At 43.6% G+C, this 24,166-nt stretch overlaps 1 protein-coding gene across 1 annotated transcript in view; it reads left to right on the top strand.

The window, feature by feature from the left end:
* The first annotated feature begins 1,042 nt into the window (after positions 1–1,042).
* SLC15A1 (solute carrier family 15 member 1) overlaps positions 1,043–24,166 on the top strand; it is a 48,772-nt gene continuing 25,648 nt past the window's right edge. The window contains exon 1 of the mRNA XM_080376092.1: positions 1,043–20,840. Within this exon, the coding sequence (XP_080232218.1) occupies positions 20,837–20,840 (4 nt within the window). The 5' untranslated portion in view covers positions 1,043–20,836. The remainder of the gene's footprint in view (positions 20,841–24,166) is intronic.

Raw genomic sequence — 24,166 nt, 5'->3', positions numbered from 1 at the left:
AGTTGTTACTCACCCATACAGTTAAGAAGTTTTGAAGACTTCCTAACCTTATCACATGATAGTAGAAATCATCTTTTCCTTAATGACATATGGTTTACTGTCATTTTCTGTAGCACAGCCTGAAACTCATGTTGCCATTAATCATTAAAGGTTTTTTCTGAAACAGCTTGTCCTGGGACTGAAATGCTGGATAACTGTGCTTTTCCCAGTTATGCTTCTGAAACAAGCTTCCTGTTTGTTTAAAAAGCATATTCCTTGAATTAAAAAAAAAAACAACAAACCCACAAGCAAAAAACCAAAACCCACCCAGAGATAAATACTTCTAGACAGTGAACACATATGTTAAAAGATAGTCCCCTTTCTCCCCCTGTACCCTATATGCTATTGCTTTTTTGTTTGTGGGTATAGAAAAACTTTGTTATCTAGGAATGTAATTGCTCTCAAAAAATATTACTAGGAGAAAGTGGTCCCGTAAAGTCGTTTTGCCATTCAGGAAGATTTCTGTATCAATATATTAATAGAAATCAGGTACATCATGGTGGCTTCTTGCAATTGCCCTACTTTTCCTGACTTCCCCTTTGCCCTGGGAGCAGAACCGATGGTTTCCTACAGTTGTACAACACCTTTTGCAGTGTCCTCAATTTGATGGAGTTGTATCTGCTAACCAACTTATAAATGTGGTATGTTTTCATAACTGAATATGGTTATCTGTGTAGATTTAGATACATCTAAATATATGTTTAACTTATTTTGCTTGCTTGCTGAAAGTTGGCCTATGAAAAATAGTGAAACGTAGTTGACAAAAGGTTGATGTAGGTTTACATAGGGTAGTGTTAATGATTAGCATGTATGGAACTCTGAGTTCATGGACACTTTGTTTATAGTCTTACATGATTCATTTATGTGAGAGAACACACCCTCTAATGTATTGTTTTGGTTTTAAGATACACTAGAAAATATTAGAACGCCTCCTTAAGTAGAAAATGCCAGAAACTATCTACTGCAGTTAACTAGCGATTAGGCAGTATTTCCCTTTCTAGATATAATTTAAATTACATCCTCCTCCTGAATAATTCATTCTGTATCAGCTCCCCTTTTCTGTTGTTACTTCTGCAACATGTAAATTAACTGTCTAATATGGGTTATTTTTTTCTATAAAGACTTGGGTTCTATGCGGGTTTTGGCTGGGATAGAGGTAAATTTCTTGACAGTACCTGGTGTGGGGCTATGGTTTTGATTTGATAGAAACAGTGTTGGTGGCACTGGGATGTTTTAACTGTTGCTGAACAGCACGTGCACAGAGCCAGGGCCTTTTCTGCTCCTCCAGCCCACCAGCGAGCAGGCTGGGGGGGCACAAGTTGCTGGGAGGGGACACAGCCAGGACAGCTGGCCCCAACTGGCCAGAGGGATATTCCATACCACATGTCATCATGCTCAGCAATAAAAACTCTGGAGAAGGTTTGCCAGGGCAGTGGTTGCTTAGGGACTGGCTGGGCATCACTCAGCTGGTGGCAAGCAGGGGGGTTTTGCATCATTTGTTTTTCTTGGGTTTGGCTTTTTGTTTTATGGGGGGGGGTTAATGTATTAAACTGTCTTTATTTTAACCCACAAGTTTTCTTACTTTTACTTTTCTGATTTTCTCCCTGTCCTGCTACAGAGGAGTGAGTGAGCTGCTATGTGAAGTTAAACCACAACAGTCCTTTTTGGCACCCAATGTGGGACTTGAACATTTGAGGTAACAGATACGCCCACAGCATGTTCCTGTTTTAACAGGAAAAAACCTTACCTTTTTTAACAGTTGCTGGTTGCAACGTTGATTCACTTGTTCTCAGCTTTGGTTTATCTGGTTGATGCCATGCTCCCTGGGTTTTTTGCTGTACGTCAAATTTGGGAGCTTGTTAAAGGCTGTATTTGACTTCTGCCATTTGCTGTACAGTGTAGCACTTGGTTGTGTTTTGCCTGGGAGAAATAAAATAAAAGCCTTGGCCATGAGCCTAATCTGGTATTTGGGCCCTGCGTTGTTGCCTTCCCCCTATGTCGGGAACCATCTCATGAAGGCAATTCACAATTACACTTTTCCCCTTTTCTCCTCCAAGGACAAACTGGTAGATGAAATGAAGAATGGCACCTTCCTCTTCTTTTCCTGGGGGTTTGATGTTTTTTCCCTTTTTACAGTAACTCTTCAGGATCTTGAACATCCTTGGGTAACCAACATACTCCCTATTAGCATGTTTCAAGAATATGTTTCCAGCTTTTCGTAAGGTTAACCAGATATTTCAGAATGTCCCATAGGGATATGTCCCAAGGCACTATGGTGATGGGTAGCAGGGCATGCGGGTGGGTATGGGCCGGTACCTGGAAGGGTTATCACCTCTGACTGTCTGGGACTTCGCCACTGAACAAGTACAGGGTCTTGAAGAAGTGATAGAATATTTGAAAAAAGGATGCCTGGCCATGCCAGAGACAGAACTTACCGTTGTATGCTGGGGCCTGACCGATGCCTACAAGGCTATTTAGCACCCTCACGGGGAAGAGAGGGTCTGTGGATCTGAAGTTGTACAGACAGGCTGTGGCTGAACCAGAGACCCAACACCCGACTCCATCAGTCTGGCCCGATACGCTGTATCGCGTACTGCAGAGGAAGAGAAGCCCAAGGAATGAGGAGGCAAGTTGGGCTTAAGGCAAGTAAAGATGAGGGGTGTGGGGTCGGGGAGAATCATGAAACTGAGCCTTTCAGATTCATGTGCTTCAAAAACCTTTTTTTCGAGGTGCTGAGCATGCTGTTTTACTGTTGCTGCAGTTACATACACAACAAGCTTGAGGGCTTGAGCAACTTCAAACGCCGTGCAGCTGTGGGTAATGGGGTACCATACCTTCTGAAGCCAACACCTGGGTGGAGAATCTTCCCTTCTATCTCGGGTTGAGATGTCTGTTATTTCTTACCCCACAGACTCACATACTTACCTCAGATACTGGATAACGCAGCCACAGACTGCAGGTTTGCTGCATCAAGTTTAAAGCAACGCTGCGTGAATTCAGCTAACACATGCTTGGGTTTATATTGCCTTTTTTTTTATTTCTTTAATGTTGCCTGTCTCTGTCCTGTAAGATTCATTCATGCTGGCTACCTGAACACCAAGTTCCTTGGGATGGTGGGTTTTGTAGCTAGTGCTGTATAATCTCTTCATGTTTGTCACTGTAATAGCAGACTCCCAAAAATGTAAATGTTTGACTTGACAAAGACGGGGGACATGAAAATTGTGAACAAAATTTGACAGAACTGCAGCTGAGTTCTTTAACACAGGCTCATGTCCCAAAATAAATACTCTTTTAAATTAGTTTAGTTTCTATTTAGTATTTTAAGAATTGGTAAAGACATATATACCACATTACAGACGTAATTTTCAAATTAATAAAAACAAGACAACAGACTTTCTTCAAGTGGTAGACCACTGGTTGTCCTCGTACAATCTAAAACAGTTATCAGGCTATATGAAAGAAAATACTGATAACCACTAAGTAAATAAGTTTGAGCTGGCATTTAGTATTTGAAAAAATGGAATCTGGAGCCTGGAAGGAATCTGAACAGAAAAGGACTGCATTGGTTTGCTCTGATCAGTGGTGTTAGCGCAACTGCCAAGAGAGAGCTGGAACTCCTGACAGAGCTGTTGAGTAACATCATTTTTTTCAGTGACATGAACTGAAAATGAAAGAGATCGTAAGTTCCCAAGGACGTACAGGTAACTGCAAGGAAAGAGCCTTAGTTAAGCAAGACAGTTCAATTCATTGCTTATTCCCTAACTCCGAGGAGCTCTGGGAGTGTTGCTTGGGGAGAGATGAGCCCAGAGCTGTATTTCATTTAGTGAAGGTTTAGGAGCTGCTTTAACCGTAGTAATCAGTAACAAGGGATGAAAGGGGACAAACGCCTTTTATAATCGGTCTAATGAAATGGAAGAATCGTCAACGTAACTATTTACTTTTAGAAGGCCTGTGAAAAGAAAGAAAATTTCTTTTCATCCATCAGCAGCCTGTTGAGAGCTTTTTCTTCTGGTTGCTTAACTTTTTTCTCTCATCAACAGTGGTGGATCCCTGTTCTCTATCCATAATTTGAAACAACTGGGTATTTTTCTCATCCACGGTGTGCTAGTAGACTGTGAAAATACATAAAGCTTTGAAACAATGTATTTCGATGTGCCTGGAGTAATTCTGTGACTGGGATTTTTTTTTTTTTTTAAGCACTTACTTGAGAAAGATAAAATGGGGACGGTGACACCCTATGCTAAGATTGATTGTTGTGTGTTTTGGAGATACTGGTAACTCTGAACCACAGGAACCGAATGAGAAACGAAGGAATGCCCCAGCTGGTAAAGCACGGAGCGAGCAGCAATGTGTTGGTGAAGAGCTGTGTTGTTCAAGCTCAGAACTGCATGATTAACTTGCTGTGCACATCTGCAGGGGAAGATGACTCGCAGCCAATAGTAAAATGTGCTGATTATGATATGCTTGTAGAAAACCATTGTATCTGACAATACGCAGCCGGCTTGGGTTATAGATTAGTGTAATTAATTGCCATACTGGGTTTTGGTGCATGTCTAGGAACCAGTGATCAGAACTTGACAATATTTGTTACCAGCTGGCAGAGATAACCCTAAATGATATTCACAATTTATTCCAAAAGATGAGTGAATCTGTTCAGCTTATTAATTAAATAAATTGGTGAAAACTAGAAGCTTTTAAAAAAAACTTGACTGAATGGACAGTAAGAGAGGAAATGCTTTTGCTTTTTAACAAACTGAAGATAGCGATGAAATACTGACACTTAAAAAAATCAAATATTCAAGTGGAAAGAAAAGGAAATAGAAATTAAAGTTTGGAAAATAGCTAAGGAATTTAAGAGGTTGATCAGAAAAATCTACCTTACACAGATGAAGATATTAAGGCATTTTACTGAAATACCTTGCTAGCTGCAATAGAGCCCCATTGCTAGGCAGGTGGTCAAAGGTTAAGTGTGGAGGCGTGTTCAAAGTGGTTATGTTCTATCTTTAGAAACAGTGACAAAAACATGTTTTTGCATGAAGATAATGAAATATTTCATAGCTCCCTTATAAACCAACAGGAACTTTATTACAGGTATTCAGTATCTACAGGCCTGAAAACTGAAACCAGCATATCAGAGGAGACTGAAAGGTGCTGGCTGGCCTGCTGGTGTTCCTTCACAAGAGATCTCTGAACACAGAGATTTCAGAATAATGTTCACGTCATCCCAATATTCAGAGAAATTGTGTGGGATGATGATATGCTTGTTGCCATGGTGCTGGTGTGAAACACCAGACTGGAAGGTCTGTCACGAGATTCAAATAACAAAGAACTGAAATAGGCTTCTGCAGAAAATAGGTCTGGTCAAACAGCTATCCTCCTCCTTCGCAGTCACTACAAATTCAGAGACTATTTTGTAGTTCATTGACTGCGTGCAGTAGGAAATGAATATGGTGAATATTCAACTCGAGACCAGAAGGAAAGGGAAGGCGGTATTTATTTTAAACAAACCTAATCTCAGTCACGTTGGCTGTCTCATAGACTGCACCCGGTCATATTTTCACACCCACATGCTCACGAGCACCAAGAAGCCCGTGTCCCAGCAGGCAGGATGGAGATCCCTGTGGAAGACGAGGAATGGTGGCTCTTGAGTAAATGCCATGTCCCTGGGGGTCTTCCTGGGCAGTGGAAAACTTTTTCAGTGTGCTGGTTTTGGCCGGGGTAGGGTTAATTTTCTTTCTAGTAGCTGCTATAGTGCTATGTTTTGGATTTGTGCTGGAAACAGTGCTGATAGCACAGGGGTGGTTTTGTTACTGCAGAGCAGCGCTTGCACAGAGCCAAGGTCTCTTCTGCTCGTCACCGCACCCCACCAGCGAGCGGGCTGGGGGTGACAGGGAGCTGGGAGGGGGCACAGCCGGACAGCTGGCCTCACTCGCCAAAGGGACATCCCATACTATGTAATGTCATGCTCAGCAATCAAACTGCAGGAGAGGGAGGTTGGCCAGGGCAGCAGCTGTCTGGGGACTGGCTGGGCATCGGATGGTTGGTGGTGAGCTATCAGGCTTTTGCCAGCACTGGTTTTTCTTGGATTTGGGGTTTTTTAATCTTTGTTTTATTTTTCTTCTCTCTCTCTTTTTTTTTTTTTTTTTTTTTTTTTTTTTCCTTGAGGAGGAGTGGGTTGTTTAGTTTTTTGCTTTAACTGGTAAACTATTTTATCTCAACCCACAAGTTATTGCAATTTTACCCTTCTGATTCTCTCCCCCATCCCACCAGGTAGGGGGATGAGCAAGCATCTGTGTGGGGCTGAGCTGCCGACTGGGGTTAAACCACAACAACCATCCACATATTTCTACCCTTCTGCTGTTACAATGTGATTTTCCACCCTAATCTTGCTCACTTCATCCCTTATAAACCATAGGGAAGGTTGCTACTTGTAGTTCGTCCTTCCTCATTTGGGTATCTTTATGGTTGCTCCCTCTCTTCTTGCTGGGATGAGAAGCAGCGGGCTGGCACACAAGGTGTGCTGTAGCCCCAACTGCCATCGTCCTGTTATCAGACCTCAGGTCTTCTGCTGACACATCACCCTGCCGTGGCCTTATCGGAGCTCAGGCCTCCTGGTCTTGATGTAAACAGCACATTCCTCAATGTTTACCAGTTTAATTGCTGTTAATTGCATCCTCGGTTATCAATTCATGCCGTTCCTGTAACCTGTGCTGCTGTTTGTGCTTTCACATAAATCATTCCCGCTCCCGTTTCATTCAAGCCACCCTCAGTGCTCCTGTCCCGGCTCCCTGTGGCACCACGCGATCATCCCACACGGAGGGACCGTTGTAACATAGCGTGTGTCCGGCACCGAAGCGCCTGCCTGGCGAATGCTTTTAGAGACCACTGAAGGAGAATGAAATGGAGATGCTTTCCAGAAGACTTCCCAAAACTATTAGTGTCATAGTGGTACTATTCAACATTTTCATTAGTATCCCAGAAACATTTTTTTTTAAAAAGACCAAACTGCCAGTATAAACTGCATGAAAACAAAGGCCAGCCTCACTGATCTGAACTGCTGCAAACTAGGACTTTTAAACACAGTACGCTGCAAAGTTGTACTTCTAGGAACAAGAAACGAAAATTAAATGTATGTGTTGCCTCTTGGAAAATAGCACCAGCGGAGAGGATTTAAGGATTGTTTTGAACATCAAGCTTCCCACAAGCAGACACCTAATGTAATTCTGTGGTAAAGGGGGCTAATGCAGCAAGTGGGTGTAAATGGAACGTATCACGGTGGTTTTACTCCCTGCCCTACAGGACCTGTGGGACCACGATGAAACCACTCTGCTACTGGACAGGCACTGGGGCTGAGGCTTTAAAATGTTGAAGAATTTACACAAGAGTCACAAAAAACAATGTTCAAGGAGCAGAGGAAAAATTTATACGGTCAGACAGCAGGGGAAGAATGTTTCAACTTACCAAGTAGAAAATGGAGAAGGGGTGTACGACAGAAAAGCAGCCTTGCCGAAGTGCATAACAGATGCAGCGAGGCTTTTTTTTAATGTGGAGAAAGAAGACATAACAGAGATTGGATACTGAAGCCAGGAAAATTCAGATTACAAATTCAAATCAGGCTTTTAATCTCCATTAGCCACTACACTGAATGCTACTGATGGTGCTGAATTCCAGAGGTCTCGGTTCTTCTGTCAGACATTCTTTACAGTAAGGGAGTGTTATTTATTTAATTACTTCTTTATTTCAGGTATAGGTAACCGTGGTACAAAGCTTAGGCTGTGTGCTTTAGTTCAGAGCTAATGGCCTCTCTTAGGCCTAAATGTTGAAGACAAAATTTGAAAAATAGCACGAAATCATTAGCTGTCTTAAGCTAATATTAGTTATTACTAACTTGTTCTGATTCATGGCTATTTTATAACAACATTCTGAAAAATAGATGTGTGCAGTCTCCAGCATGATGATTTTAGGAAATGGTCTTATTGTTGACTGGGTCTGTGTTCAGGACAGCGTGTTGTTACGTATCGGAAGACATGTTCAGCTGCCAGATTTCAGCCAGCTGTTCATCACTGCAAGCTCGTTCTGCAAGCACTAGTGAAGCAGTTGACAAGCAATTATATGCTAATATTGCTGGTGTTTGAAAGCCATTTGAAATGCTTGTAAGGGAAGAAATGCCTGGGCTGTTTGCTCCAGAGAATGGTATCTTGTATGAAGACCTAGAGCTTCATTCTCATTCCTTTCCTCTGCCTCCAGCTTTCCGGCAGCAGCAAGAAAGTTACTTTTTCTCAGTTTTGGGTGGTACCTATCAGTTTCTACAAGACGGTTAAACCATTTGGTCCATCCAGCATGAAAGTTAGATTATTTGTTTTTTTCTAATCCTGTTAAAAGAAACAAGGCCCTGGGTTGAAATTCTTAGAACCCGGAATTCCTCAATCCAATTTCACACCAGAGGTATCTTGTGTCATAATTTGACTTTTTTTAAACTGTTCCAACTTGATACAGCCATTTGATGATGCACTGGGAACAGCTACAGGCTTAAACCTTTTCCTATTTCTTGACTGACAGCTGTTCTTGCTCAAGTTACAGATACCTGACTGGGGCTCTACTGAAAACTGAGTTAATTTAAATTAATAAGCACATGAAAAATTCCACAACATACTTTGTTGTTGTCTTTAAATGTAAAAGTCATTTATTGAGCCGTGATCCTCCTAGAGCTCATAAGTCGTTCACTTTGGCATTTTTTTTCTTTTCCTTTTACCGAATTGCAAAGCACTCACATGTGATGCAATTACATTAGGGTTACTGGTCAAATGGTTAAATATTTGATAGAAAGCATTTCGATTCAAACTATTTCAACCCTTTTTTCTTAATCTACTTGTCCTGTTTGTCTATTTTAATTAATTTTTATTCCTTCCAACTAAGACATTAATGCATATCAGCTTGACTCTATCCTTAGCTGATTTATATCTCTGTATGTAAATCAAGACATGAACAAATCTCCCTCTTCTTCTGGCAGGATCTGTTACATTGCCACTGAAGCTCACAAATTCTGCCCAAACTGGTACTAACTCATCCTTTCCCTTTTTGTATGTATTGTATGCAATTTATATGCACAGTTTTTCAGATCCTGTATTTAACAATAACTGCATTTTATTTATTTTTTGGTGATACAAAAGGAGAAAATCTTTGGTTAGAGTACAGTGTCATCCAGCTTCCTGACCTTGACTCAGGCCTAGCTTCTCCTTTACTGGAACCTATGTTCTTGAGAACCTCTTCGCAAGGAAGACTGAGAACTGAACCATTAAATAAAAAGTTGGGTGCATTTTATTATCTCTATTCCTCATATCTGTCCTGGTTACAAAAATATGTCAGACTGCTGTAGCAAAAAAAAAAATAAATATTGAGTTACTACAATGACAGTTGAATACCAAGTTAATTAACGCCTCTCTATCCAATTAATTTTAAAACAGATTCATATGTTTCCAACTTCACCTCGATACAAAATGCAGCAACACCTGTTAGGAGAATGGGGTGATGGTTTCATAAGGTACAGCTGCGTTGCATAACAGCAGGAGTGAAAAATACATGTTTGATCATGAGAAGATAGGTCAAGTGCAGCACATCGCTCCTGCCAGGACTAACCTTTCAACCTGGCTTATGTGCCAGTTAATTTTTAGTTGTTTGACTGCTGAGATACTGTTGGTGCTCGATCCCATCTGTACCGTAGCTTCCTTTGGATAAGGTCTCCCTCTAGGGAGACTGCTCACTGGTCTTTCTCCTCACCAGACTGCAAAGCCCAGTCTCTGCACACCCTGCTTTGGCCGTTCTCCATCCTCTTCGGGTCTGGGGGCCTTGTTATGGCCAAACAGAGCAGATGTCTCCCCTGCAAATAAGCCATTTAGCCAAAGTCCTTCACTATGTTCAGCTCCTCTTTCATAGTACACTTTCAGCAACATTCAAGCTTAGAAAATACTCATGGGTCAGCATCAGACAGAGCATCTTCTTGACATTCATTCCCATGTCATGGTTCAGCTCGTCTTGTTTACAGTGAGCCAGACACAAATAGTTTGAACTGTGCATGTGTACTACAATATTGTCCTAAATCTCATCTCAGTCCATCCTTACTAGGGTCGTCTTGCACCACAGATCTGCATTCCTGCTCATTAATGACCCCACACAACAAGGTGGGGCATCATTGAGACTCTTTGGTGGGGCAGCATCCATCTCTATACAACCTTGCCAAAGATACTGGATTTTTTTCATAGTAGGCAGTGTTTGCCCTATGACAAATCAGTGGTCTCAGCTGAGTGCAATTAGACACCTTTTCTGGAAGGTTTTGCAGAGCTGCAGAGAAGCTTGTTAAGCATTACTGGCTGGAGTGTTTCCAGTCTCAGGCAGATAGCCAGCTCAGCTGTTGCCAAGTGAACCATAAAGTTCACTGTGAATATTAATGAAACCAGCTGTAGCCGAAAGGCCTCATTAGGTGCTTATGTTATCTGATAACAGAAAGAAAATGAAGTTGTTTTAGTAGGATGCAAAAACAGGAACTAAGTGAATGGATGTGGGAGCAAGAGGATGATACCTTGTTCTTTGGCCATGTTTTCTCATCCACTTTCAGAAAATATTCTCAAAAAGAGAGAATAAGCTTAATCTTTTCCAATATGAGGGTGAATACATCTGTGGATACCTCTTTTTGGGACACAGCAGGAAGCACTGGAGAGGTTTTAATTAATAAGCAACTTGATTTTATCAGAAAGGAGGTCATGAATTGCAAAGCTATATGTATGCCATAATGAAACAGGTATTCCTGTTTCTTACAGAGAAGATGCAGATAAACCTTTTCTGCTTGGATGGACTTAACTTTTTACCATAAGTGTAAGGCAAGTACTACTGCAGCAGTAGCAGGACTTGGGAAAGAAAACATTTCTGATCAATATTACATTCGTAAAAAGGAATGTAATAATGTACTAGGGACTGGTATTAATAAAGAACTGCTTTCTAATAACAGTATACAAGCTCAACTTATATAGAATTTAAAAGTATATCAGCTTGGGTCTGCTATTGAAACAGGTAAGTGTGGGCTCTGTTCTAGTACTTGCTTCATCTAAAGTAACTACAGTTCTGGAGGGATAAGCCTGGATTAACTTCTGATACACAAACTGATCCTCAGTCACTGCAAGCGATTTTTGTAGCTTATGCTATATATTTTCTCTGGAAGATGATTCTGTAGCCTGTTACTAAAACGCTCAAGTGTCTTAAGACCTTTCCCTAACAATGAGCCCTTACATTTCAAGCTACTTTTTTTAAGAGCTTTTACCTATAATGAGCTAGGAGTGCTTTAAAGAGGTTTGGTGCTATCAACCAGATATAATTCCTTGTTTATGTAAGAACGCACTATGTTGCAGGCTAATCTGTTCCACATCAGTTTCCAAACTAATAAAAAGATAGAGCAATTTATTCTGCTTGCATGCCCTTCCCCTTCACTCCTACCACCACCCACCCACCCACCTTTTACCCACCTTTTTTTTTTTTTCTTTTCTTTTCAACATAGACTGTAGGGAAAGTATGCTCAGTGTTGGTTTTGCATTGTGTGGGACAGTTTCGATTATAGAAAATGTTTCTTTTGTATATAGTGGATCTGTTGTATAGGTCGAGCAATTTGAAATCTTTCAAAAGAAACATTTCCACGTAGCGTGTGTGTGGGATCACACGACTTACAACGTGCGAACTCCATGATCTCATTTTGAGAAGACTTAGACAATTTTGAATGCAAGGTATCATAACATTATATAGCATTTTTAGATTAAAGAAGTAGATAATTTTCTGTGTAAAAATCTGATTAATATCTGCAAAGGCTCGTAACCGTTAGGTTTTTACAGACAGAAAAGTTTAGGTTATTCGCTGAAGTGTTAATCGCGAAGAAAGAATTAAAGCCTCGAATTCTGAATCCCTGTTTTCAACCCATTAGGCCTGTTACCCTCTGGTTAATAACAGCTTTTTCTGTAAAACTTGCTCATTTATAAAAATTTGCAGTAGAAAAATAATTGCAAGCTCTGCAAACTTTGACAGCTGAGAGGTGCAAATTAAGTATTGATCAATATATTGTGCAAGACTGATTTGACAGCATATTATTTTTAAACAATTTCTTTTTTTATGTAGCTAACTGCAGATGTTTGAATAATTTACAGAGTCTCCTGAAACTTCAGCTATATCTTCGATTTTTTTTTAGCACTGGATAATCAGAATTCTCAAAATGTGACATCTGTAACAACAAAGATTATTATACACTGCTCCATGGTTATATTCAGTGTTTACATTTGATTTGATTGGACACTGTGGCCTGGTTTTTGCTACCTTTTTTTCTAACTTCTTCCCCCAAAAGACAGTAAGTGAATTATGAGTGCCAGAACTCGATTATCACATTCACTGTTTAGTTGTGGTTGGTTTTTTTAGAAAAAAAAAAAAGATTACAAAAATAAGCAGTAGGGTTTGTGGTCAGTACCTTTTCCATACGTAGCAGCCACGCCTACCGGAAGACTTAGAGACTGCAAGAGCTCAATCATGTTACAGCCTTAATTTTTCTTCCCATTGCAACATTCCCTCAACAACAGGGTTTCAGGCAGGAGGCTGAGAGACAGCGATTTGATTTTCAGTCATGAGAGAAGGAGGGAGCAAAGAAGGTAAAAAGTCCCACTGGTGGAAAAGGACCCGTCTCCCAGCATTACTGTTCTTTAAAATATTAGTTGTGATGTAGCTATCAAAGATGTTTTCTGTCTAGATCTGCTGAAAAGTGACTCTTTTCATTCACTCCTTGCAGGACAGCTTTCAGTACCAAAACTGCCTGCAATTTGGAATTACAGAATCAAAATCCCTGCATTACTGATGCTACCTCTTTGATGAGGACAGTGCTAGAAGGCCACAGACAATCTCTTTTGCTAGTAGATTGTCAGTTTTCTTTCAGTCAGTGGTTGGGATCACTGGGAGTTGCTTCTGACAAACAGAATATGTTTCAACACATAGGAATAACGTGTACTGAAAAGAAGGAAACAGCTGGGTATATTCCAAAAAAAGGTGTATTCCAACAACGAGTGCATCCAGAACAGGAAAAAATCCTACCATTTGGAATAGCACTTCTTAAGCTGCCAGGCTTTGCTTTTGACCTGACCTGAAAATACTCTAGATGCCCTACATTCCCACAGGACGCATTTGGGAATCTGTGGTTTTCCTCCCAGATTCACACTCCAAAGTTTCCCACATGAAATTAATTGATCTGGCTATAGTTACCAAGGTGTTTGTAGGTGGAGGTTGCAGAGTCTGTTGGTACTCTCTGCACCCTGACAGCTGTGTCCCCAAGGAAACAAAAAAAAAAAAAAAGGTAAAATACCTAAAATGAATACAACTTGCTTCATCTTTAGAAGAAGTATGAACCTTTGTGGTAAAATTCTTGATAATTTCCTAAAAACCTGTTTCCATTATTGGGTAGGTTCCATGCAATTCTGTATAACAGCATTGCTCAGTGGGAATATGCTTCCTGTTTTCTGTTTCTCCCTTTGGTTACTCTCGGAAGACTATCTCCTGTTTCTTGGAAAACTCTTTTATGTTGAGGGAAGCAGTGAGTAACCCAGCAACACGTTATGCTGACACGCAGGATGAGGTTATTTATGTGCTTCAGTTTCAGTTTATGAAATATATTATGTAATTTCAGGCAGTTTATGTGCTGTTGTATTGTAACCTTGCCTTTGTATTGAATGTGTTTTACTCAGATGTCTGCAAGAAGCAAAAAGCTGTTGCTGGCTGGTTTTCTGTTGTTGCTTTGTTGGGATTTTTTTTTTTTCTTTCTTTTCAAAATCTCCCCCTCCCTTAAGAGTAAAATAGGTTGAGCTGTTAGCAGGAACTGTAAGCAAATCCAAGTAATAGCAAATCCTGGGCTTTCCAAACATAAGAAAATAAGGAGGCAACCCTGTTTTAAAAGCGGAAAGAACAAAGTGAATTGTGTTGTGCTGCTTACTGGGAATCAGTTGCTCAAGAGAGTGCCAAACCCAAAGAAAATAAGAATATAACTGCATGGGTCAATCGTAACACTTTTTTGTTTGGTTGGGTTTTTTTAAGTTTGGACAAGTATTAAAAAATAAGAAGGCCAGCTAGAGAAAGTTAGACGTGCTACTGGAAAAGACTAAAGAGAAGCAGAGAGGTGGGAAAGCCCTCGGAGACACTGCAGGGTGCCGGTGATGCTTTTGTTGCTTCACATGTGAACCCATATTGTCCAGCGCCATCCCAATATTTCTTGCTGGCATAGACCGAGCTGTGTTGCAGGAGTAGGGGTCCAGGTGAGGGCCTGAGAGTGCAAAAGGGGGAGCAGGAAGGGTGAAAGGGGTTTGGAGGCTGGGAGACACTTCACAAGGGAGGGTTTGGTGTGGGTGTTCACAGCTAATGAAGGACCTGGGAGGTCTCAAACAAATTTCATGAAGGCTGTAGGCAGCGAGACCTGTCTTTTTAAGGACCTCATTGACCACCTACCCAGGTTAGTAAGCTACAGATGTTCCTACACCTCTCTTCAGACAGTACTCCAGTGTGGGACCCCCACCACAAAACCCTCTTCCAGCCCTTTCCTCCACTACAGTGTCCCTTCTGTCCTCTGCTCCCGCCGACGCCTCAAAACACAGTGGGCTGAGTTAATCCAGCTGAGCCCTGGATGTTTGGATCTTCCAGTAGCAACAAAACTGACCAAGATTTCTAAGAGGAAATACAAAAGTTGACTTTATAGCAACTTTGTGAGAAAGCAGTGAGATAAGTGACATTGCTGACATGTAATCACACACTCAATTCTGTCAGGTATTGCTGGTAGATTTTCATTTAAATCTGAGATACAGTAAGGATATAGGTAATGGAAAGAAGGAAGCTTTGTATTCTGTAGTGAAAATATGAATATCTGTGTAAAGAATGTGAAAATCCATTTCAGGAGGCATAGGCCCATCTGCAACCTTCCAACAGGGCTGCAGCAGCTGCGTGGTGTCAGCTCTGGTCTCCAGCTGCAGAACTTCAACACCAGAAAATGGTTCTCTAGAAAATGACATGATCTTGTCCTACTATCTGAACTAAAAATTTATTATTTTCACTGTGGACATCGATGACATCTGAAGTCATGAATGTTTTTTATAGCAGCACCACCTTTCCCACCCCAAAAATGATGTACAAAGTCAAGGGATGTTTCCCCTTGAAAATGTGAGTGTCCAATTTGATAAGATGATTTATTGGAAGAGGGTGGAAAAACATGTGCATCACTTATAAATAATCATCTAAGTATGTCTACCAGTAAAATACAAATCACACTTTATTTCCTAAATATTAGGTTAGTTTAACTCCAGTCTTCTAACATGTGCTCAAGTCAAAACACAGATTGGCCAAGGGATGACACTTGTGCTTGCGTTGTCCAGTGAACAACATGATTCATTTTGTAGGGCTGGTTGTGTAAACTGACAAGATAATCTAGCCAGCCCTAGCAGCTGCTGTGCTGCTGACACTCTGATGTGCTGTCCATAAGGAAAAAGCTAAGTACAGTTTGTCTGAAAGCACGCTGGTGATGAAACTTCAGCAGGCACCATGCAATAAAAAGCTAAAATAATTTATCTTGAAAATGTCAGGTCTCACAACACAAATCTGAAATTTCAGAAGAATATCAATGTGGAAGTACAAAGAAAACAAACCATTGGAGAGATGGTTGGGCAGTTTCAATATGCTTTGAGCAACATTTAGCAAACTTGCATTGCCTTAGGTGGACAGTGTGATGCTGTGTGCCAGCCAAATTCAAATCTAAGATGAAGAAAGGCAGAGGTATGTAATTTGGAATAAAAAAAGCTTTCACCTCCTAATGAAAGACTTGAATCCTAGCTTGCTGTAGGATACTTACAGCTTTATTGTTATCTTTTTTTCTTAAATACGGTTACAGGCTTTGAAGGCACATGTTTCTCTGTAGTAGAAAGGAATACATAAAGGCTTTGAATCGGAAACCTTTTTGTTCTGCCCTACTTCCCTTACCAGCTGCCCTTAATACTTACGCTAACACTCCTATTTGTCTACCCCACATACCTGCTGGGAGTGCCCTCGCTTGGCAGGTGAGAATCTCCCGGCCTCAGAGATGGATTGCACAAGGTCTGACAGTAACTCAGCACCAAAACTGGGTTTACTATGTGTGTTTCTGTTCTCCCAGTCTCATGCCTGATGTATTGCACAGGCACAACACAGTGTGTGCTCTCTGCGTTTGGCTGTGGCGCATGGTACAAAGGTCAAGGCTGGAGGCTGGACCCACAGAGGTATTTCAAGGCTGGAAGGGATGGTCGCATCTCGAAGTCCGAAATCGAGATTTGTAACGCCTCCTCACAACTGTCAGCTAATGCTGGTTTTCATACACACCTGCGCTCCGAACACTGAAGTTCCCTGTTAAATCCAGGTTTTGCACAAAACACCGATCCTTCAGATTCCCCAAGGGAAAAACGGTGGAGGAAAAAAAGCAGCGAAGGTGTTGCTACGATGGAGGTGGCTATAAAGAGGAAGCAGACAAGGGGTAAATCCCAGCGCAGCAGGGGCAGCCCTTGTTCCTCGTGGTGGATTTCATCTACTTGGGACAGACGTCTGCATGGGGCTGCTTTTCCTAACTGGCAATCCGCCCTGCCCTCTCCTCATCAATGGAAATACCAGGGAATGTAACTGGCTCTACGGAGAAGACTATGTTATCAAACAGGGTAAACACACCGGAAATAAAACGCTCTGAATGATTGCCCTCCAGTTATTAGCAAAACCAAAAAATGCAAACCCACTTTTTGGCAGAAGGGACTTCACAGTGTATCGTCTACCATTAACTCGTTGGGCCAACGTTCACTTTGCATGTTGCCACAGGCACTGCTCGCGAGCCAAAGGAATTTTGGCATCAGCCTGGGGCAGCTCCAGGTAAATAAAGCTTACTTAGATACTTTATTTACGTACAGCTGTCTGCTCCAGTTCCCATCCCCCTGCTTTCCCTTCCACCCACACGCTGAGTGTGTGTACAGGCAGACCTGCCAGAGAAGCCAAGTCTCTTCTGGGCCACGGAGCATGAACTCTTTTCCTTTTTCTGAGGAGGAACACCTGCCAAACGCTGCTGAGCCAGGCTGGCAGGCTGGGGTGGTAGAAAACTTCCCTTTCTCTGCATCTGGTCTGGTTTAGCAAATTTCTGAATTTGCTAGTCCATACGTTTTGGTCCCAAAGTTGATCTTTGCATGGAAATTAAGTGAGCACCTTGAATACCAAACCTAGTGTCACCTATGGAAGTGCACAGCACCTGGCACCTGTATCACCACTGGTTGAATGCAGCTGAACTGCTGCAGACCCCTTCTCTGAGACCTTGGTGCCCACCCTCCCTGAGGTCCCCATCTCTTCCAGACCATCCCACTAATTATTTGCTTTGCTAGAAAACCCCATCTTCAAGAAACAAAACGAGACACAGTGCTATGAGAAAGATCAGAACAAACTGTTTTCTTTTGTGATCTGAGCATCCATGGTTTTAGTGGGCTCCCTCAGTTACATTAGAAAGTGCAGCTCCTCTGTGGAAGGCTTTCGTATGCACCAGCTGATTCATTAATAACTTTTTTCATCAGATTCCCTGTCTGGAAGGTGGGGATAAACTTCCCTTGGAAGGATATGTAAATTTGGGAGAAGTAGTTACTGGGAAGTGACTAGTGTTTGGCTACTAGTGTCGTGAAAGCCAAATAAATTGTGGTTATAGAGCAAAATCCATTAGCCTTTGTTCATAACGGAGCTAATGCGCTACCTAAATCAGCTTTCAGCATCCTGCCCACTGCTGGCTATCCCACAATGAGCTGCACACCTTTGCGACTTCTTTATTGTATTTTTTCCAATCCAAAATACTGAGTCAAAAACATCTATTAAGATTTATAAAATACACATATTCTAAACAAGCAGTAGTTTTTCTTAATTTTCTTTAAGATACTTTAATCATAATTTAGGTTGTTAGTCCTTAAATAATGAACAGATGTTGCCAATTACACTATATTATGGATTCACCTCGCCAGCTTCTCAGAAATGACTGTGTTCTCCCTCCCTACGAGACACAGGGAAACAATCTTACCCACTTTCCTACAACCTTTAACCGAGTGATGGTTTGTGGCATTTAAGTAATGACAGAGTAAGATACCCATCAATTGAAATTTCTACCCATACAGCCAAACAGTTGGTGCCAGGATATGGTCTTGGAATAATGCGTCATTTTAACCTGCGGAGTTTACAGAAATCATATATTGTACTTGCTGATCACCAACTGTGGTTTATACTTCATTACTCGAAGTTACGGTTTTCTATTGTACCTTGAAGATGTACTCCTGTCAGTTCAGAGTTTTGTAGAAGAAAGTGGTATTACATCTCCATCTTTGTTCGCTGAGTATTTAACAGTGCTGCTATGCTCTGAGCTCTCCTAGAAGATGAGCCTTGCTAGGAAACAAATCCTCCGAGAACAAATTCTGTCCCTCCAACGAGTACAACCACGAACAGCCGCCCCACAGAGGTCAGCCTTGTGGCATCAGCTTACGAAACAGAAGCAGAAGCCAATCCACCTCACAAGTAGCTGTGAAGAAATTGTGTGGACCTTTATCTTTCTCCGTGGGGCATATCAAAACATTTTTACTTATCGGGATGAATTCTCTACTAGTATTGTTAGGAGATTTCTGTAAATATATATTTTTTTCATTTTTGGTATAAGAGAGACCTTGAATACAGAAAGATAACGCAAGCGGAAGCCAGGATGATACACCTAGACCATTTTTCTCAGGTTGCTGAGAAAGCAGGTGTTTTTTTCTTAATTTCTGCTTCCTACTTGTATGTCTGTTTCTAGGAAGAAATATCAAAGGCCTACTCTTTGTTTCCACCAACTGCCTGGGGGTATATAAGATGTGCTCGGCAACAAATCAAAATTCCCATTCATCACTGTTCATGCAAGGGGAAGAGAACAAATGTTCAGGGAAGAAATGGTGCCTTTAATTTCATGCTTTAACAGCTCAAAAATGGTGGTAGTATGTCAATTATTTCTGTACGTGAATGAGCTACCAGTGATTGCAGCATTCTTTGCTGCATTACAGACTGCTTGTTTTGCTGGAGTAACCATAATAGAGAAATGCAACACTGCCTGCGCTGTGCAGCCATATATATCACAGAGCAGTGATATATGGCTGGCATCAGCTGTGGCAGCAGAGCTTATACGGCAAGATTTGTGTTTCTTACACGAGTACATGCTATAAATATAACTTGTTCTTTACCTTGAGAATTTGTTCATAAATTTTAACGGTCAAGAGTACAGGCAACCAATAAGAGAGTGAAGCTCCCTTGAGTAGATCACCCCCATACAGACACAGCTTAAGGAATCCAGGTTTAGCTGTAGCTCCGCGTCACAAGTCAGTGCAGCCTTTAGCACCTGAAGCGCTGACGGTAGATACTCCACATTGCAATACATTGCAACGCTGGTTGGATTTGTACCTAAGGAGAAATCAACCTGTTCAGCAGCCAGGTATTTATTTATTAAGTGCACGTTGTAGGAGATGCCATTGGATCGATTGCATAAACTCCAGACCGGTGTAACAACATCAGCAAGCCTCCAAGAAGGATTTTATTCTTCTTTCAGGAATTTAGGAATATTTTTTTTTTTTTTTGGCAGTGCCTGATAATGTTTTTCTGTTTTCACGCTCTGAGTACATTCGAGTCTTAGTATTGCACAGCTTCCCCTATCCACTTTTTTTGTTGGCCTCACACTCTGGCCATTCTTCTCATGCTAAACTTCTCATCTGTTTATTGCACACACACAGTTCGGTAAGGCGCGTGCATGAAATGTACATTGTGTTACACTGACCAGCGTTCTCCCAGCCTTCCCTGTGGTTTGGTGGCACACGGGGCACACATGGCACACACACATGGCACACGGGGCAGCCATCTGCTCCAGACAGACTGAAATGACAAGCGAATGGGGTTGCAGGAACACAGACTCACGGAACGGTTTGGGTTGGAAGTGACCTTCAAAGACCATCTGGTCCGACCCCCTGGCATGAGCAGGGACATGGTTCACCAGACCAGGTTGCTCCAAGCCCCATCCAACCTGGCCTGGACACTTCCAAGGATGAGGCATCCACAGCTTCTCTGGGCAACCTCTCAGAAGCACCGGTTCCTGGGAGCCGCAGGTCCATCATCACCAGCGGCTGAGTGCCAGGCGGCAAACCGCTGCTGTCTCTCCCGGCTGGCAGCAGCAGCAGCAGCTGGGAAAAGCTCCGGGTTTCTGGCTTGAGAGGCGGGAAGGAGGCAGAGCTGCCCGTTTTCCATCGTGCCGTTGACATCGGAGGGACACGGCGTGACCTTAGCCCTGCGCAGCGCTCCGTGCAGCTGGTGGCCTCGGCTCTGGGCTCCCTCATAGCCACAGAAGGGAAAACCCCCGAAACCCCGCGGAAAGCCCCGCTCCCCGCTTAAAAGCCGGAGGGGGAGCGGGCGGCGGCGGGGCGGCTCTCGGAGCCCTCCCGGCGCGCTGCGCTGCCGCAGCAGGGGGCGCAACCGGCGGGTGGGCCCGGCAGCGGCTGCCCCGGCGATACGCCCCCCGCGCCCCCTCCCCGCCCCGCGCCCCCTCCCCTCCCCGCCCCGCCACCTGCGCTGCCCCGGCCGGCGGCACCGCCCCGGAGCGGCTGGGGCCGGGCGGGGCCCCCGGGCCGCCCTTAAAGCCCGGCCGCCCCCGGCATCCTCCTTCCTTCCCCGAGCGCCTCGCCGGGATCGTGCCGGCAGCATGGGTAGGTGCGGTGGGCAGGGAGGGCGGGGTGCCCCGGGCCGGGCACCGGGGGGGACCCTCGGGCCGCCTCCCCCTGAGCCGGTGGGCTGGGCTGTGAGCAGCCGGCGGAGAGCTGCTGGCATGGCCGAGGGGTCCCGGCTCCCCGGAGCTGGCTCTGCTGCTCGGTGCCGGGTCTGAGTGGCAGCGGGTGCCTTCGGCTCCCCCGGGCCGCCCCCCCGCCGCTGCCCCAGCCCGGTGCCTGCGGGGCCGCTCACCCCCCGGCAGCGCCGCGGCCAAGCCTGCGGGAACCTGCCCCGGCGCCCCGGTGAGAGCCGTGCTGTTGCCTTGGCCTTGGCGGCCCCTCCGGGCTGAACCCCTCGCTGGTAAGGCGGATCTTGAACTTTTAAGGGATGTGGAAATTGGAGATCGTAGCACAACTCGAATGTGGTGTTTCTCACGGCTATTAAATAACGCTTTTTCACAAGAGTGTTTACCTAGGGTTGACCTAATTAGTGTTTTTTAAATATATAGAAACACATCTGGAAGATTCACATAAGGGCAGAGCCAGTTTAGCTAGCTAATCCCAAAGATTAGTTTGTGTCTAAACTGGAATACAGAGTAGTAAAGGCACAAATGATGCTTCTCTGGGGAGTAGCTCTCCATTGCCCTTTGCTGGACCCTTGGTCCTGCAGTGTCTGAGCACGTTGGCATGCCTCTCCTAGAAAGCAATTCCTGAGCTGAGGAAACCTTGTCTTGTGTAGGGGAGGAACCTGAGGTGTCAAAGCCCCCCTCAGAAAGTACCATTGCATCTTCACCAGGACACCTGTGCTCTGGGGACAGGCAACTGTAGATATGAGCAGGCAAAGCTCGGCAGCGCTGCTGCCCAGAGAGGCACCAGGGTCTCACTGCCTTGGGCAGCTAGCCGGGAAAATGGTGATGGTGCTGGGAAGGGAGAAGCCCCATGCAGCTGGAACTACCCATGTAATGTCAGTTTTGCTGCTTTATATTTGCTTTGACTGTTTTGCACCAGTGTCTTTCTGGAAGAGCGAGGTGTGAAGCAGGGACTCCTGGTGGTGTTTGTCCTGATGGCAGCAGCATCCTTGTGCAGGTGCTGTGAGGCTGCTCCAAGGAGCAGAGGCAAGAGGCTTGGGTTGTGCCAGAGTCAGTCAGGCGGCAGGAGAACAGACTCCCTCTGCAGCCAAGAACATCCTAGGTGACAGCATGGTCGCGTACAGATTTAGCCTGGCCACAGACGTGAAGTATTTCAACCAGGCAAAGTTGTGGTGATGGCTGCAGGGAGCAAGGCAACGCACTCCCATCTTGTGACGTGGACCATGAGCGACAAGAGCTACAGCATCTCCGTGACTGCAGGGAACCGTACTGCTGGGAGCTGTGGGAGAAGGGGTCAGAGCCATAAGCCTGCTCCCCACCTTTCCTGCAAGTGTGGAAGGATGCAGTGACCCACCAATAAATAACTATGTAGATTTAGTGTTCAAGCCAAGAACTGAGTAGCTTCTGTCTTTACATTGCTTAAAAATACTTGGTATCTTAAGGGAATACAAAGTGTATAATTTTTTGGAGCTTTATTTTGAAAAATGCAAAGCTCTTCTGTATTTTGTGGTGAAAATGATCAGTTCTGCAGGTCGTTCTTTGTGGGGAGAGAATGAGAGGTACCGAGGGTTGCCCAAAAGAGGGACTGCTCCGACATGCCACTAGCAAACCCCAGATTCGTGACTGAAATTGCTGCAAAATGCTGGGTGTGCTGTGCTTTTATAGGCCTAACTCCAGAGGTGCCTGTGTTGAAATATTGGTTTTAATGCCACAGGGAGTTTCCTGACTGTCCCTGTAAAAGGAGTGTAGAGGCATAAAGTCAAAAGGGCTGAGAAGTAAATCTCTCTCTTAAACACTGAAGTCAGTCAATGTTGTCTGGGGAAAAAAAGCCTCCATGACGTCTTCTGTATAGGGTTTCTTGCAAAAGTGACGTCTTCTGTATAGGGTTTCTTGCAGAGGTGACACTTTTATCCTCTGGAAAGGAAAACCCAGCCAGCTACAAGTTCCTTGATTTTTTTTTTATTATTATTTATTTTTTTTCCTCAAGACTTGGCTAACAGGCAGGCATAAGCTGTTCAAACTGATGTTCCCTGTATGTGTTATGAAAAACTAGCAGTATGATGCACATGTGCTGGAAAGGCCCACCAGTGGAAATACTCAAGGACTTGTTGTGAAGATAGTGTATCACTAATGCCTTGGAATCCTTCAGAATATCTGCTCATGAGTGGTGTAAGGAACATGACTAATAGCTTTAATGGCTCTGGTATCTGCCTGTACCCTGAAGTGTTAGCACTTTCTGGATGTTACTTGTTTTCTAAGAAAAATGTATTCTTGAATTACCTGTAGAATACTACTCTCTGCTGTGAAAACAGTTGTCTGTGGCATTGAAGGAAAGAATCAGATAAATTTTTAAAATAATTTTTAAGAGTGACTTTATTTAGTATCGTGTCAAGCACTATAGTGTTGCTGTCAGCTGTTTCCATCTGTTGTGAACTATGGACTAAATAATGATCTTGTCTATAAGAAAAATGTTTGCCATCTATTATGGGCACACTTCATTTGCAAGCACGGATTTCAAAGTTCACATCATGTACTTGGTCTTATCTTAATGATAATGAACTCGCTCATGTGGTTTTGTAGGAAATGCTGACATCCACTATGTGGGCACAGGGCCTTTATCTGACACGGTGCAAGCTCAGCCTTTGAGCCTGTCCCCCGAGCCAAGCAAGCCCTGCAGGACACTGCCTGGAGGGCTGCCAGGGGTAGCGAACCTGCCGGGAGCAGCTGGAAGTGACTTCAGGGCTGCAAGCAGCTGTCTACTCTTGCTGACCTCAGTGGGACCCCTCCTGTGCTTCAAGGCTTTCCTGGGTCAATCTCCAGGTTGTGAGACTGGCTGCTAACGTGGATCACTCCGTCAGGCCATGTATTCAGCCCTCTTTAAGTCTGAGCTATGGCAAGTTTGTCCCTTTTCAGGACTTGGCATCCACCCCTGGCAGGGCATCCTGAGTCTGTTCCTTACTCTTGACTTGCCATTAAGATGACAACCCTGAGAGTGAGTAGAAACAGGATTTGCCTTCTGTGGGGGGTAGGGGTGGGCTGCTACCACCTTGAACGATGTGTGGTGAGCAGTCATAGTAGGATGGGTTTCTTTGTCCCAACAGTTCTTTTTTGTTTTTTCCCTGGCACTGTATGCATAGCCTGAAAAACAATGCTATCAAGTGAAGCTTTTCCTAATAACCTTCTTGTACCATGAAAAGCCCCCTTTAACAAACTGAAGACTTACTCATCCTGAACAAT

This window comes from Falco punctatus, assembly GCF_963210335.1.
Source record: "Falco punctatus genome assembly, chromosome: 2".
Lineage (NCBI taxonomy): Eukaryota > Metazoa > Chordata > Aves > Falconiformes > Falconidae > Falco > Falco punctatus.
The sequence above is the reverse complement of the archived record's forward strand: the minus strand, read 5'-3'. Positions and strand labels throughout refer to the sequence as shown.